Source organism: Ornithodoros turicata, chromosome 3 (genome assembly GCF_037126465.1).
Source record: "Ornithodoros turicata isolate Travis chromosome 3, ASM3712646v1, whole genome shotgun sequence".
Taxonomy (NCBI): Eukaryota; Metazoa; Arthropoda; class Arachnida; order Ixodida; family Argasidae; genus Ornithodoros; species Ornithodoros turicata.
In genome coordinates this window covers 4,559,945-4,576,622 of record NC_088203.1, presented here as the reverse complement: position 1 = coordinate 4,576,622, position 16,678 = coordinate 4,559,945, and the positions used below count along the sequence as shown (strand labels likewise).

Here is a 16,678-nt window from a genome sequence, read left to right as displayed (position 1 = left end):
CATCCCGCTTCGATTGAAGGAACCACTTGAGTCGATGCGGGGTGTGAAAAAATAGTACCCGTACCATAGTACCCACGAAGGATTTTCTCGTAATCAACCAGTATTTGCCGACGCAGGCTATAAACATGGACGACACAAACCCGTAAGCCTTCAATGATCATATCAATGAATCGAATGAAATGAAATCAGGTTCTGACAGCAGGATTCGAACCTAGACCTTTCTGGTTTCCGGAGAGGAATGATACCGGTATGCCAGGATGTCAGTACTTATGCAGTACAGCAGTTACGGCGAATTCGGTGGTCATTTCGTGGAAAGTACGGCCTATATAGCACTTGGAGACTGCTAGGTACAGGGTTGTTTGGATTTAGTCCGCACGGATTCTATCCGGTGGATTTCTTCTTTTATCCACACGATTCGATCCGGATTTTTTAGACATTTTCTCCAGGTGTGATGTGAAAGACAATCTGAATTCAACGTGACACGGAAAACTCCCGGTTTATTTTTCTTGTAGTGTTGGCTGTTTGCAAAAGCCCAGGTACGCGCAACATTAGCTTTCAACTTTTTTTTTTAAGTTTTCAGGTTTAATTTTTTCCCGCTTTCTTCTACTTCTGTTCATTCAGGGAGAGACTTTCTTCCGCTTCCTGCAGGAACTGCAGGAACTGAAGTGCGCCGAAACACGACAGCTAATCCAGGCGTGTGGGGTCCACACCATTGAACCGCGCGTGCATGCATTGAACTCACTTTTCGGAACACAATAGAAACTGATACAATGTTGCTGGGACATGCAGTTCCGTAAACAGAAACTATGAGAGGCCACCCGAAAAGAACAGCGAAGCACTCTATTTTTTTTCTTTTTTTTTACTCTGTCACATTTCTAGCCTCGTATGTATATTCTCCAAAAATATCCGGGTTTTATTCAAAACAGCCCACTGGAGAGGATCTTTTTAAAAATGTCCGATTTTTTTCAACCCTGGCTACGTTGGCGCCCGCGCTGGATCACGTGATCGTTGTCTCCCGAACACGAGTGGCAGAAAGCTGGCGGTTTTAGTCGCTTGGATCACGCTAGGAGGATCGCGGTCGGTCGTCTTCTGGTTCTGTCGTCTGCTAACCCAATTATATTAGGGACCCCGCAACCCGGTTGCTTCGAAGCCTGGTGGAAAAAGTGCTAGTAGGCAAATTCCTGACACTCGGAAATTGCCATGAGAAAGAGACGCACCAAGTGCACGCAGTTCCTTGGAAGCCGACAAAAAATCTCGCAGTAAAAATCTCACCACGCGCCATTAGAATGCCTCAAGTACAAAGGGAAAGGCCAACCGTTTCTGACATTTTTTCCCCCCGAGTTGTTTGTTTTCAAGGTTCCTCCACACGCACACTAGGCGCTTCGAGCCATAGTTCCAGTACAAAAGCAGTGCAGACGACATAGCGTACAATTACCCATATTTTAAAAGGGACATCCGACACTGGCGACGTCCCTGACAGAAGGGGAGGTGGAGCGAGAGGAGGGGGAGGAGGAAGTGGAAGTAGCAGTAGCAGTGAACCTGGAGATGCCGAAGAGGAGACAGACGTCAGTGTTATTGAAGACATATACCCAACATCAGCCAGCACCACCCTGAAGACTCCTGCTACGAGGAGGACTACACCGTCAACGACTACCACTACGACTACCACTACGACGACTACGACTACCACTACGACGACTACGACTACCACTACGACGACTACGACTACCACTACGACGACTACGACTACCACTACTACGACAACGACTACCACTACAACGACAACGACGACGTCTACAAGTAAGGTTTACTTGTGTGTAGCAGCACACACAGAGGCGTGATCACTGAAGGCGGTTTCCCATTGTTAGTGGTGAAGCTGGAAAGGCCAGTTAGTAGCAACGAGGATAGTAATGTTGAGGGTGTTTCGCAGCTGGGTAGCTGGCCTCTGGTGGCTGGTTTTGAAAGGTACACAGCGGACCTATGCCCCTGGCACGTGTCCTCACAATCGTACCAAAGTTATGCTTCTGAAGCCTTCTTGTCTCACTTTACATTCCCGCAAAATATTTGGGGCTCTAGTGACGCGAAAGCTAGAGAAATAGAGAAAATTGATTTTTATTTTTTGAGAACTGTGACGTCATGTTAGGCTACTACGGAGCGCCAGGCAACGTTAATTGTTGCCCTTCGCGTCTTCCCTGGGGCTAACCTTTTGCACTCCTGTAGCGGAGCCCCACGTGACATATGATCCGACCGCAGAGGGAGAGGGAGACAGAGGAAGAGGACATCTTTCATTTTCCCCTCTTTCGATCAGTGTCACGTGACTTCTCCACCACGGGACCTTCCCCGGACACCAGCGTGGTTGTTAGGAGACGAGTGCCCACTCCAGAACGTGCAGTCATGGCAATTTGTGGGCTTACGACTACGTCACCCGCTCCTCGCGTCATCGAAACTTGTGGAGGCTCAGCATATATCTTTTAAAAATTGACAGAAACGTACAGGATTGAAATTTCGCGTATAGGATCCACGAGGCACCTTCTTTTCATGGACTAAAATAAACGCAGTCTTCCGAGTCCGGAGTGGCAATGAGGTGTAGCTGTCCAGCAGGAGCCAAAAACAGTCGGAGAAAGACTCCGAAGGTGGCCGACACGACCTTAGAGTGAATGCAGGGACCCCCCCGCACCTTTTCTTTCTTTCTCAGCTCACGCACCGCTTACACCTGCTTGATCTGCGCCGGCTACGTCACGAATCACGTGTCCGAGGACCACGTTGCGTTCTCTGATACTCGAGTGGATAACAGAGGCCTCGAGTTCGAATTCCTAGGTCACCTATACACTCGTCGTTCTTTCGCAGAAGCTCATTTTATTCCTTGCAAAACACGCCGCAGCGAAGAAAAAAAAAGGAGGGGTAAGTGTCCCTCAGTGAGTAAGGTGGATTGCGCCAGGATTCGAATTAAAATACGTGAGCATGATACCCATAGCGATTACAACATTCGCATTCACTTTGTGCCAGTAATTCGTAAATGATAATAGCAAACCCAAACCGAACTGCGAAAAGCTAGCTCCATACTGCGGCGGTCTGGTCGCCGGAGGATACCATGACGTCACCCAGCACCGTCGTCTGTTTCGAAACCCACATTCTTCCTCGCGTTTTGAAGGAAACAAAAAAGGACGTCTCATGGAGGTTGCCGTTTCCGTCGTGTAGTGAATGTTTTCCCCAGTGATGGCCAGTAGTTAACTACATGTAGTTAAACTACTAGTTAAACTAGCTGATTGTAGTTAAAAAGTAGTTATCAACTGCTTGCAGAAATGTAGTGGCAACTACTAGTTAAACTACTATTTTAAGTAGTTAACTACAGTAGTTAGGTTACTGAAGGCGCCAACTACTTCTGATTTTGCCGCAAGCTTTACGGCACGATTGTGCTTCCGACTTTTACCTTGAGCTACTTGTTTGATGAGAACAGAGGTGCAGAGCAATTGTGTCGTGCATGTGCACTAAATCTTCACTTTTAATGCTTGTCTAGTGAAGCCTCATTTGCTGTGGAATAATTCTGCAACTTAGTTTATCGCGTAGGCACACAGAGAATCCCGCCGCAAGCTTTGCATTTGACGATCGTAGCAATGACTTGAGCCAAAGTTTAGTAGTGCTTGTGATTCATATTTAGGTGTCCAAGAACACTACAAGGGATTGGTGTTGGTGGACAACGTTAAGTAGTTATAGATGTAGTTAAACTACATTGCAGTAGTTGAACTACTAGTTAAACTACTCAATCACAAAGTAGTTAGTAGTTATAGTTAAACTACTGTAGAAGTAGTTAGTGGCCATCACTGGTTTTCCCGCAATCACTCATGCAAAATTACCATGCGGGTCAAATGAATCAGCGCCGGGAATAGATTCTGATGATACCAGCAGTGTGATGGTTTCAGCGCCCTCTCCCGTCATAGCCGCGAAGCGCTCACTTCGTAATATGTTTGCACGCACATGCGAATGTTATAGTTACACATATTCCTGACGTCCCTGCGGTTACGGTTATACCACAGCCTTTGTGGTCCTGCACGGTTGCTGAGGAACAGTAATTCCAGGTGTCTTCCCTCATGATCAGTGTTGTCATACTAGTATTGTCATTTAAAGGGCGAAACACATGTACCACAAAATGCACGACCCGTCGTGTCACGAGTTGTCGCGTGCTGCATTAGCAGACGCATGGACGGCGACATCCTTACCAGATGTCGCTCTGGACCGCTGTGTTGCTAGAACAGCACGGCCAGAGATACACTCGCTTGCACTTTATTTAACATAACCAAGTGTGCTCACTCGTAACATACAGTAAGCGGGAACAATTCATACCTAATTTCACGTGTCTTTCAAGGCGACGAAATCAGCCACTGTTTGCATTCGGAACACACGCTGTCCCCTACCAGAGAGGCAGCATCATTGGCTGCTTGGTTCATGACGTCACTACAGCCGACAACCCACCCACAGGAGCGGAGATATCTAAGCTGTTTTGTCGCGCTGCGACTTGCCGCAGAGAGCTGCTGCGACGACCTATTTCTCCAGAATCCGTCCCAGAATGCTTTGCGCTACGACGGGTCGCACGATAGGTCGCACATTTTGTCGACCGTGTGTCTGAGCCTTAATGCGCGATGGTACGGAATTAATGGGCGAGATACGAAGGCCCACCATTGTCCATGTTCGCAATCGATGGCTCTGGATTTAGCCTGGCCCGCACTATTGCGCCCGTATATCGACCGACGCAAGCCCTTCGAAAGCGACGGACGCATAGGATCGCAGAGTCCAATTTTTGGACGGAGCGTCGCAAGAAATGGCGGTCGTTGCCCCGATACAGGTTGGGACAAAAGTTTACGGAACACGCGAGGCGAGCGGCGTACTGACACCCTATCCCAGCAAGCCATATACATCCCAGGTACATCCTGGGGATATTTCAAATTGGATGTAGTATATCCGTGGGAGCTTCACAGAGTGACGTAGAAAGTACATCCACGCGACTGCCACATTCCTACTCTTTTCACATCCCAGAACCGTTGTATAGACATTTTTGTGCTGAATCAATATGAAATTGATAGTGATTTATTACTATAGCAAATGAATGCTGCGCACACTAATTAAACAAACAAAAAAGGCATCTACTTTTGGCAGCACACCACACTTCGGGAGGGGTGCCCAGGGACCTTTCGGCCATAATCAATGGGCAGGACCAATGCAGACCGCGCGTTGATAATGCCTTTCACCATATACGACGCAGGCTCGCGGATTTCAAGAGCATACTGAAATACATAGGCAGGCATATACTGAAATACAAAGTGTTCGTTCATCAAGTGTATCGTGGCGTATCACCTTGCAGCGGTGACAGCGTTTTTTCAGTTAACTTCTGAGTCTGCAAACGAAGTCAGCGTATACCCACCTGCGAACGTTCCTGACATCCTATATCCTGGCAAATATCGTGTTTTTAACTCTAGCTAGCGTCTATAATGTGAGTACTTGGTAAATAAAATAGTAAACACAAATTTTTTCCCCGTTTACTTACGTCATGCCACTAAGGGTCTCCTAAACATACCGCACGCTTGCTCCTTTCTTTTGGGACATCCACCAGATGTCACAGGGATATAGAAAGTAAGACACTTTTCGAAGTCTCATTGTGGGCGTACTGGCGATGTCGCATAGACGTGGCGGACGGGTGCGACCTTTGTGGAATGCACCTGGGATATTTCTGACTTACTGGGTAGCGGCCGGCGGAAACGTGAGAGTTCACTCTCGCAGAACCATTAACCGCCCATCAACATCCAGCGAACGTCGGGATGTGGCATCAGTGAATGTTTTGCCTAGGATACAATATGCAGGATGCTGGGTACGTCTCACGAACATACACATTTGCTCCCGGCTACGTTTTAACTACGCTCGTACTACCGTGCTAAGAGAAAATTATGCAAAATGGACGTCGTAGGACCTGGAACAAAGTGTGATGGCACTTTGCACATGGCATCTTCGGCCTCACTCCAGGACGGTTTTGGTCCTTTGTACCAAAACCGCACCACGTGGGTTTATTTTCGCGCGCCCACTGGTGTTCGCAGGAGAGCCTCCAGGGTACGCGAATGTGAAAAAAGTCTGTTCCACGACTAAGCCACACCTTTTCAAAACAGCAGCAGCAAACAAGTGCTAACAGGTGGTGGTCCGGCGGACTGCCTTACGCCCTTCTTCCATTGCTGTTCACCTGCGCGTAACCATAAATGTTTCGCGGTGACTGACAAACTAACCTGACTTGTTACTTTTGCAGCGACCCCGCATCCAAACTTCCAACCGTTGCTGTGCACCGTGGGGTCCCAGGCGACCAACAAGTACTTCTACCCAGATAAAGATCTCTGTGACATCCTCTTCTTCACCCACATCTACTGGGACGAGGCAGAATCCAAGTGGACTCCTTCGTATATCCCGGATGGTCGGGTGGCATATGATACTTTCTTGGAGCACGTAAAGACCCGAGAACACAGTGGTGTCTCTTTCGATTTCAGGTAAGCTTCACGGCCAGGCAACCTGAACTGCCTGTTCAAGGCGCGGTACGCGGGTAAAACAATGTAGCATTTATCTGTGCGAACTGGCGTCTTGTGAATGACCATGCAAACAATATAATACTTAACTTCCATATTCAATATTCAACTTCTGGTTGGCTTTTCGCGCAACTCGGCGAATGCTTTTTTTCTCTCTTTCTCTCTCTCTCTCTTTTTTTTGTGAGACACGGTTGCGAAGAGATGTGCGAAGTCTTATCTCACGCGTATGTTGTCAGTTATCTGATGGCTGTAAGCGACGTGCACAGCGACGTAAGAGTCGTAGACAGATGGATAGACACCACCAGGAAGCCGTGAGGCACAGGACGATAGTATGAATCCTGGGCCGACTTCAGAGGCAACTGTACCGACAACTGAACGTTGTCGTTACTCCAGCTATACTCGCTACCCTTTAAAAACGTGTTTAACTTCGTGTGACTTCGTGCTTCACGAGCGAAAACTTGTTCGACACGGCGCATTTGTTTTGTGTTTTTAGTTGAGATGGGTACGATAAGAGTGCAGAAAAAATGGGCTTAAAATGCGATCTCAAGCACAGGATGCAACGCCTCTATCCGCCCATTTCTCCATGTGACGCGCCACAGTCAGTAGGCGAAATGGGACTGCCTGGCACACTGTAAACTGAAAAACACCCTTATGGGTGTAAATCGCTTGTCCTATAATTGACTCCTTTTTTACACTGTATGGTCTGGAACACCCTTTTTAGAGGGTGTATCCCGTGTAAAACGCCCTTTGAAAGGGTTCTTTTCCTTGAAAGTGCCGTCTTTTGCACCCTTTATACACCTTTTTAGGAGGGTGTTTAACGATCTTACACCCTCCTAAAAGGGTGTTTAAAGGGTGCAAAAGAGGGCATTTTCAAAGAAAAGCGCCCTTTCCAAGGGTGATTTACACGGAATACACCCTCTAAAAAGGGTGTTCCAGACCATGTACGGTATAAAAAGAGGTGTCAGTTATAGGACAAGCCATTTACACCCATAAGGGTGTTTTCCAGTTTACAGTGCACGTACATTTTGCGAATAGACCTCTCCCTGTTTGTAAACAAATGACGTCATAGTGTTCGACAGCGCCACCAATTTGGTTGAGTTGAATTACGCTTGAAGCTATAGGGGGGCAAACGAGGTCGCTCCCGAAAGCCACGGTCTGGAGGTACGATGGTCCATGAAAGGGACGCGACCTCCGTGTCCCACTTTTCTTTCAAGAGGAGGCTGCGAACATGTGCTCATCCGTGGAACCCAGTCCTCCCCTTCCGATTTGTTTCGGTATCATCATGATGTTTCTCGGGTAGAGGTCTATTGGTACCCTGTGCGGTTTCCGAAGGATTGGTAGAGCCCTCGCAGACTCTTGCGCTTCTTAAGCGAACGTCCTGTCTGTTTCTCCGTTCTTTGTCAGTGTTCCTTGCGCTTTCAGTCCAGCTTTTGCGCAGGCCTCGTCGTCCTTTTTCTTTTTTTGTGCCGCATGACAGCGAGAGTTGCGGTTTCGTGCACATGTATAGAAATCCCGCTTAAAAGTCATTTCCAAGTTATTAATTCGTCTCAAACCACGAGAAAGTGTTGTTAATGCTTTAGCATTAGAACCTCGCTAGGCAAGAATCGCGGCGTGGTCTGTCTGTAGCCATCGCGCGGCGCGCATGCGCGGTGAGTGGTGAGGTAAGGACAGAAGGAGAGGGCGCGACGTGGCTCCGGCGTGTCGGCAGTGCTAGGCAGTGCTGGTCGATTGGTGTGGACGTGTCTGCGTGCGCGCGCCGTAGCTTATGTAAGCTGTGCGAAGGAGCGGCACGAATGAGAGGCTAAGGCGATCCACTTGCGCCCCCACCTTAAGAAGCCGCCTGCTGAATAGAGGAAGCGATCTCTGCAGAGCTTCCGGGTTTGGTCTCACAGTTGTTAGCATGTTTACGAAATTGACACGATAGATGTCCCCGTAGCGTCCGTGACTACCGTTTAGCGCTGTGTCAGTGCGACTGGCGAGTGATGCATGCTGTGCATGTTTGCAGGCATCTGAAATCAATAAACTCGCAGATGGATAACAGCAAACTGGAACTGTTGTATACAAACAAGATCAAGCATTTCGGCGTCCTCAATATACTGATCGAGGCCAATGAAGGTTCTGCTCTTATTCCTGTTAACGATTTGTTCTCGGTAAGTAACCTTTCACGTTGTCTGTCAGAAAAAGAACAGTGGTGTCACAGCCGTAATGCTGCTGGGGAAACACTGGATCTGTCCTTCCATTGTGCCAATGTGATCAACACTACCTAGACAGTAGAAGGCGTCACACAGGGAGGCCCCAAGAAGGGGTCGACTTTGCTCCGTTTAGCATTTTTGCTGCAAGGACATAAGTGTTTTCCACAAATCACGGCAGATAGCGATATTATTAGAGATTATGGTTGGCTAGGAGCGTGTAATGCGGTGAAGTTCATTTTTAAGAGTGTGTGCTTCTTCAGGAATGTGGTAGTGTTGGTGTCGCCGCAACTGATATGGGAGTACATTGCTGCGTGCCGCGCCATTAAATTGTGCTTTCGGTCTTTAGACAAGTGGGACGATAAATCACAAAGGGTTGTTTCTTTGTTCGTGCAGAAGATACAGACGATTTTGAAGCAAGGTCACGCCTATGGGGAAACAGGCCGTGGTACAGAAAACCCGATGTACCTGGTAGCGGCTTTCAAGATGAAGAACTTTGCCTCAGACAGAACAACATTTGCCACCACAATCAAGGACTTTGCTCAAAAGTATGTACCTGTAGATAATGCGCTGCATGACTTCCCAACCACGGGGTTTGTTATATAAGAGTCATATATACAGGGTGTCCCAGAAAACGTGTCATTATAATAAAAAAACTACGTCACCTAGAATCATGCGGTCAACAGCATTTGTTCTTAGGTTTTTGCCACCTCCTAATGTGAATGTCATGTACTCCAAGTTTAATTATGTAAATATTTGCGAGCTGAACTCTGAAATTTGCCAAGTAAAGGTCACTTTTTTACTCCACCAATATAAGCTCTGCACCTCAAAGCTGCTGTTCTCTCGTTTTGTGTCTGAAAGTTTCACACGTTTCAGTTCAATAGCCAACTACATCGTCGTGAACACTGCAATCAACACCTGGCATGGTGGCTGCAAGAGCTTCCCGCCAACGATGTGGTCAGACTCCCAACAGACTTACCAGCCAGCGTTTGTAAGCACCTGAAAACGCATTATTACTGGTAGCACATACAATTTCAGCTGACAAGAGTGTAACTTTTGCTTTTTCTGCAATTTGCTGTTTTTTGCAATTTCTGCTGCTTTTTGTCCAGTCTCCCACACTCTTAGAAATAAACTTCACCGCATAGCACGCTCCTGGCCAACCATAATCTCGAATGATATCGTTATCTCCCCTGATTCGTTGAAAACGGTAGGCGTACGCCTTATTTTTTGACAATTATGAACAGCATAAGTGTCACAAAAAAGGCGTACACATCCCGTTTTCAACAAATCAGGGCAGATAACGATATCATTCGAGATTATGGTTGGCTAGGAACGTGCTATGCGGTGAAGTTTATTTTTAAGAGTGCAGCATCATTTTTTCGAAAAAAAAAAGCTGACCTGAACTGAATTAACTACTGGACTTAACTACTGACTGCACTACTAACGCTAACGCTGGAAGCTGATTTCACCCCACACTCTAAAAACAGAACTTCACCGCATAGCACGCTGTGTTCCAACCATTGCCAAGAATGGTAGGGTTATCGCTTTTGATTCGAAGAGAGGCGGGGGGGGGGCGTACGCCTTTTTGTGACAATTTTCATATATCCAAATTGCCACAAAGGCGTACGCCCACCTCTCTCTGCGAATCAGAAGCCATAACCCTATCATTATTGGCAATGGTTGGGACACAGCGTGCTACGCGGTGAAGTTCTGTTTTTAGAGTGCATCAAAGGTATACATGCCGTTTTCACTGCTTTCGGCTTGGTGCCAAAACGACGTCCACTTTCTCAGTAAACACACTCTGAGCCAATCAATTGTGCCGATTGACAGTTGCCGCTTCTGATTTGAGGAGAGAGAAAGGGCACTATACGCCCTTTTGTGGCAATTCAAATTGCCACAGAAGGGGTACGCATCACGTTTTCAACAAATCGGGAGGTTCCGAGCGTCCTTTGTCACGGAAGGACCGGAAGTCTTCGTGGCGCCGGAAGTTGTGGCGGTTGTTTATGTTTACCCGAAAATATCGTGTATACTGTAAACGGAGAACTTGACCACTTAGCACGCTGCAACCACGAGCCCGAGTGAAATCGTTCTGTGCCCTGATTTGTTGACAACGGGAAGCGTACGCCTTTTTGTGCCTTACGCAGAAATGTCACAAAACGCCCCGCGCTTTCCACAAATCACTCTCTGCCATGGTTGGCCTTCACCGTGCTATGTGGTGAAAGTTCTGTTTTAGGACTGTACTGCAAGGCTACACTGTTGAAACAGCACTTCACCACATAGCACGCTCCTGGACAACCGTCATTCCGGATTCTGTCTCCTTATTTGCTGAAAATGGGAGGAGCTGCCTATCTGCGTCACATTATGCTTGTCCCAGATAGGCTCCTCCCCCTGTTTTAAGCAAATCATGACACAGAATGATAACGTTCGGGTGTGGTCGTTGGCTGAGAGCGTGCTATGTGGAAGTTCTATTTTAACAGTGTAGTTGGCCGTACAGGTTATGTTGTCGGGTTGTTGCTTGTCATCCTAGTACAATGTGACAGGGAACGCTAAACATTTTTAACTTACTAGTAACATTGGCGATAAAACTGTCTGGGGCGACGCCTGTCTTTAGGCGCACTTTTGTTTTAGGCCCAGTGTTACGCGCACGCAATGTAGTACACTCTTAGAAATGAACTTCACCTCATAGCACGCTCCTAGCCAACCATAATCTCGAACGATATCGTTATCTGACCTGATTCGTTGAAAACGGGAGGCGTACGCCTTTTCTGTGACACTTATGCTGTTCATAATTGTCACAGAAAAGGCGTACGCCTCCCGTTTCCAACAAATCAGCGCAGATAACGATATCGTTCGAGGTGATGGTTGGCTAGTTGCGTGCTATGCGGTGAAGTTCATTTGTAAGAGTGTAGCCTCGCCGCACTTGAGAGTCCGTGTCGGAATTCTGAGCCCAGTTGGGACGACAATGGTGAGTACTGAGGGCTGAGGGACCGTCTCCCATGAGAAGGCACATCTCGACACAAGCCTCGGGTCCCTGGACCACAAGCCTCGAGGTCCGAGGGAACGCGGAAGATGGAAATATGGCGGCTTTTGCGACGATTGCCGGATATGTCGATATTATCGGATCCTGTCGTCCACTAGAACGCTAGCGTTTCTCAAGCAGCAGCCTACGTGCACTTTGTCCGTGAATTATTTTGCCCACCTCCGCTGCTGTATGGGGTCAGGATCCCCTGTCCACGTGACACCCCCCACCTCCCTGTGAAATGAAATACAAAATAACTCGCTACCAGACTGAGCACGAAATCTGACCAAGTATGTTGATGACCCCCTTTTCAGGACACCGCAATAAGGGACATCCTTTCGAAGGCACAGGACTGGGATAGCGACAAGTCCGCCCTCCTGGCTTTCTCCCTCGGCGTGTCCACCTATTACTTTGAAAGTGGCCGCCAAGAGGCATCGCCCATCTTGGAAGACTGTAAAGATTATATGATGGTATTCTACAAGCAGGTACGAAGTTTTACTGCTCAGTAAAAGTGAAATATACCCCAACAGCACAATATATACTGGAAGCGCGATTCAAGGGGGGACCTCGGCATTTTCACTTGCGAAATTGCGGAAAGGCTGTTACTCCGGCTGTAGTCCAACCAATCATTTCGAATGACATGGTTCTCTGCCTACGCCTTTTTTTGACATGTATAATTGTAAGAAAGGGTGTACGCCCTCCATTTTCAAGAAATCAGGACAGAGGACGATGTCATTCGAAATGATGGTTGGATGAAGTAACCGCTTTTCCGCTAACGGACTTAGGTTTGCCGTCTGACCAGGGCATCACGAGAAGCAGCGTTTACGGGGGAAATGTGTTCCAGGTGTGCGACGTGAAAAAACCAACGGTTCCTCTGGGCTGCAAATGCCATTCCCACGGATCTGGGCAATACATGTACGTTTGGGACACGCTGGATGACATTAACGAGAAGGTAAGGAATGATGAACAGCGTCATTTGTGAAAGCTCTCATGGGCTGTTGGAGCTCCGCAAAGGTTAGGGGGGAAATGGCTTCTTTTGGTTTTGGGCATGTTTGCCCTCCGGGACGAAATCTATATGGCCACGGGTAATGTATGCGTGATGGGATGTAATGGGATGGGACATGTACTATATTGGTGGGAAGGTGTTAACGCGGAAGAGACGTGCTGCGTTCACTAACTGGTTGGTTGTGCTGCGCTGGCTTGGAAAGGTGTATGCGGTTCCGACAATACCAGGATACCCTGAGCTACGTAGGCCATCCCGCTATCTATTGTAGTGAACGATGTCCCATGTTCGTCTTGTCTGATCATGCTTCAAGCAGACTAACATGCTCCGCGCCCAGACTGAGTTTGGGGAGACCGGCACCCCCTTGGAGCCTTCTGAACATGCCTATCCGATTAATGGTTGTCGCCCTATTTGGGTGAAAGCGTCATTATGTCTCTCTCGCTAAGGAAAAAGGAAGTGCGACTGACTGGGACACTGCAGCAAAACGTACTGGTGTCCCGGTATTTTTTTTTTTAAATTGGTGCCTTTTCCAGGCCCCAGGAAAAATGCTACATGCTTTCCTGCGCTTCCTCCCCCCTTTCCTAAGGCTTCTTGCTACAGTAGCGTGCTCTTCTGCGAGAGCGACACCCTCTCCCCTCATTTGTTTGTATCAGCAAAGTTGAGACACAGTGGCACCGGCACTGTTTGGCGTGCTAGGTTGTTTAGCCGAAAACCGCTTGGAAGCGAATTTTTTTTCCGGAACCGTAACCGAACCGTAACCGGAAACGTTCATCCACGACTCTAAATCGTAAACGTATCCGTTACCGGTTCGTGGCATACGGCGCACAACCATAAGGATACGGACGAGCGAAAGTAATACGCTTGCACCTTCTATATTATGAGTACGCACTCTGCCATCCACATATCATTGTACGATCTACTAGATTATAACCACGTCATAATCGGCAACCCATATGAGGAGACCGTCCGCACGGTCCGCTAGGGGCGCTACTCATCCGCCCGCGAGATCTACATAATGATTGGAAAATGGAAATTGGAATTTTGAACGCGGAGAAGCGGACGTATACGGCTACCGTAGCAGACGACAGTGCTACAGCTCCTATGAAAACGCGAAGAACGACGATGATAATCAACTTTAGAATGAAGCATCTTCCGTGGGACATCCACCGCTTGTACAAAACTACTAAGGTAACCCGAAGTACAAAATATTGCAGAAATTGAGGAAGCAATAACTTGGCCGATGAGTAGCGCCACCGCTATGCGGCGCCGTAAAGGGGTGCCTATGATATGGTCGCTACAATCCAATAGGTTGTGGACGTAACACAAAATGGGCTAGTTTTCACCTCGTCACGGTCAGGCGTCACCCCACGCTTAGGCCCGTCGCATTCGCCCGTCGTACGGAAAAACGAAGGACAGCTAGACATGGCACCTTGAACCTCCAGGTCGCGGTGCACCGGAGGTTCAACGAACGAATCATGCTATCGACCATGCTTGATCGGGCTGTGTGGACTATAGACGCAACCCGTCTTACCCGGCCTGTGTCAGCATGATCAAGCTAGGTTAATGTTTAGTGATGAGAGGCCTAGTATACACCGCTTTCCAGCCAGCCTCACACCCAGCACTTTTGCAGCCAGCGCAAGCCAGAAAGCAAGCAGGAAGGAAGCTGTCTCGCTTGTGTGGTAAACAGTTTTCAACGTGCTGCGCCGCGCTTTCAATACGGCAGCGTCCACGAGAAAATTGATTATAAGACGGAAGGGAATTTTCCCAACCACTCTTGCAGTGACGTGCCGAATAAGACGCACAAGCAGGGTATTTTAAAGTGTAGAACCCCGTAACTGGAACAGAATCTTGGGGTGAAATTTCACCGAAGCGAATTTGTTTGGGATGCTTCCAGTTGACCTGCACGCCTGTACCTGCATTGTCATGACCACGTCCGTCTCCATCTATAGATGAATCTGTCGATTGACACTTACAAGAGACCGCACTTCGGATTCATCATCTTCGACACAGAGTTCTCAGACCTGGCGACTAGTGCATGCATAAGGCGTCACGGAACATTTCCCCGCCTTCGTGCTGCCAGAGACAGGATGAACGCATACCACAAGGAACAGGATCCAATGGAAGCGCAGACTCATAGTTGACGAGACTGCATTCTGCTTTATTAAAGGGTCTCTGACCAGAAGCTGGAGAGCCTTTTCCGCAGTGGCTACCGATAGAATACACAAAAGCAACTTCATATACGAAAATTCATGCCTCAACACCTCGTAGTTTTCGTAAACTCGAATTTTGTACATCGCGGTTCACGCCGACGCTGGCACACCTAGCGTCAAACCAAGAAAACGTACGCATATATAGAAACACGAAAGAACTGATGTTCAGAGGCTGGAACAACATAGAAGGGACAAATACATACAAAGCCTCAATTTGCCTAACAAATTAATGATGAAAGAAGTCACTGAAAAGGTTAGCCAGATGAAGTAAGGGCTGTACCTCGATAAATTGGTCGTTGGAAAACGTGGAAATACACACACTACGCTAACGCAGTGAAATAGCGCGCTGGATCCCGAAAGTCGTCGTAGCTCGTAGCCTCGTAGCTCCTCTTCCCACGGAAGTCGCTAATTGGGTTATCGCAGTTATAAAACAGGTCGTAGATTTCGAAGTATATACATACTTTTCATTTCCAGACATTGTGACAACAGTATATCGGCGTAAAAATGTTGGTTCTTGCTGAAAGTTGTTGTGCTCGATCACGTGACGGCATTCTGCGCGCTGATTGCATGGGCGATTGACGTCATCCCGGTGGGATGACCAGATGAGTTTTCTATATATGCTGAAAGATGAAAGTCACTGAAAAGGTTAGCCAGCTGTAGGACTCGAACCCACATCTTCTGGATTGCCGGTCCAGGGTTTTAATCTTTTATATTTCTGTGAATGCCCTTTGCCGTCAGACGCTCATAGTACAGGAGAGCGCCTCCCAAATATTGCACTCTTAAAAATGAACTTCACCAAATTCACGCTCCTAGCCAACCATCATCCCGAATGACAACGTTCTCGTCCCTGATTTGTTGAAAACGGGAGGCGGAGCCTATGTTGTGCTTATTATGCACGGCACAGAATAGACTCCGCCTCCCGTTTTCAACAAATCAGGGGCGAGAACGTTGTCATTCGGGATGATGTTTGGCTAGGACCGTGTGATGTGGTGAAGTTCATGGTGGTGAGTGGTGGTGGTGTGGTGAGTGTGGAAGCAGGGTGAGGGTCCCCCAGTTCAAAGGCAGACCGGAAGGATGACGGCGATACGGGATACGATACCGAGATTCGCATCCAGTGCTAGTCTACACAACGTTAATCCTATGAGCTCCGCAGGGAAGCTCTTTTGTTTCGGCCATCCCGTGGCAGCTAACGTAACTATATTTCGCCGTGGGCGTCGTGAGTTTTGGGTTGCGTGTGTGATTGTCGTATTGCCCAAGAGACTGTCCAGAGGTTGTCAATATGAGCAAACACTCATCCGCCGTATTGAGCTGCTCCCAGAACGAAAAGGAACAACATTTCGGAGCGTGCTCGCTAGATGGCATTGTGAGCGCCGTTAGGTGACGCAAGCGTGGTAAGCATACAAAATGGGTTCTCCTGCTCTCCTTTGGAACTCCGTCCGTGTCGCCACTCCGAAGCACAATGAGAGCATGTGTGCAAAGAACAGTTCGCCTGTTCATTCACCCGGGGCTCACACATTCACGTCACGATCAGGGTGGCGCCCCATGCTTCGCCTCCGTTACCGGGGGCTACAGGGTGTTTTTTGGCCTCTACAGAATTTTTATAAAAAGCTATAACACAGGTGTTTTTAATGAGGGATCTTCGGGTAAAAGCAAGTTAGCAGATTGAGAGACTATCCTCGATTAACGCCACTCCTAGTTTG

At 48.0% G+C, this 16,678-nt stretch overlaps 1 protein-coding gene across 8 annotated transcripts in view; it reads left to right on the top strand.

Moving 5' to 3' along the window:
* The window catches only part of LOC135387859 (uncharacterized), a 61,576-nt gene extending 46,620 nt beyond the window's left edge, over positions 1-14,956 (top strand). For 7 of the 8 annotated variants that reach the window (XM_064617031.1, XM_064617032.1, XM_064617034.1 and 4 more), the window contains 8 exons: positions 1,450-1,800; positions 6,287-6,521; positions 8,563-8,707; positions 9,143-9,294; positions 9,623-9,737; positions 12,080-12,250; positions 12,610-12,717; positions 14,718-14,956. In XM_064617031.1, coding sequence (XP_064473101.1) covers positions 1,450-1,800; positions 6,287-6,521; positions 8,563-8,707; positions 9,143-9,294; positions 9,623-9,737; positions 12,080-12,250; positions 12,610-12,717; positions 14,718-14,909 — 1,469 coding nt within the window. In that variant the 3' untranslated portion in view covers positions 14,910-14,956. Of the gene's footprint in view, positions 1-1,449; positions 1,801-6,286; positions 6,522-8,562; positions 8,708-9,142; positions 9,295-9,622; positions 9,738-12,079; positions 12,251-12,609; positions 12,718-14,662 lie in introns of all 8 variants that reach the window. The other variant, XM_064617037.1, reaches the window with a different exon arrangement.
* Positions 14,957-16,678: the final 1,722 nt, after the last annotated feature.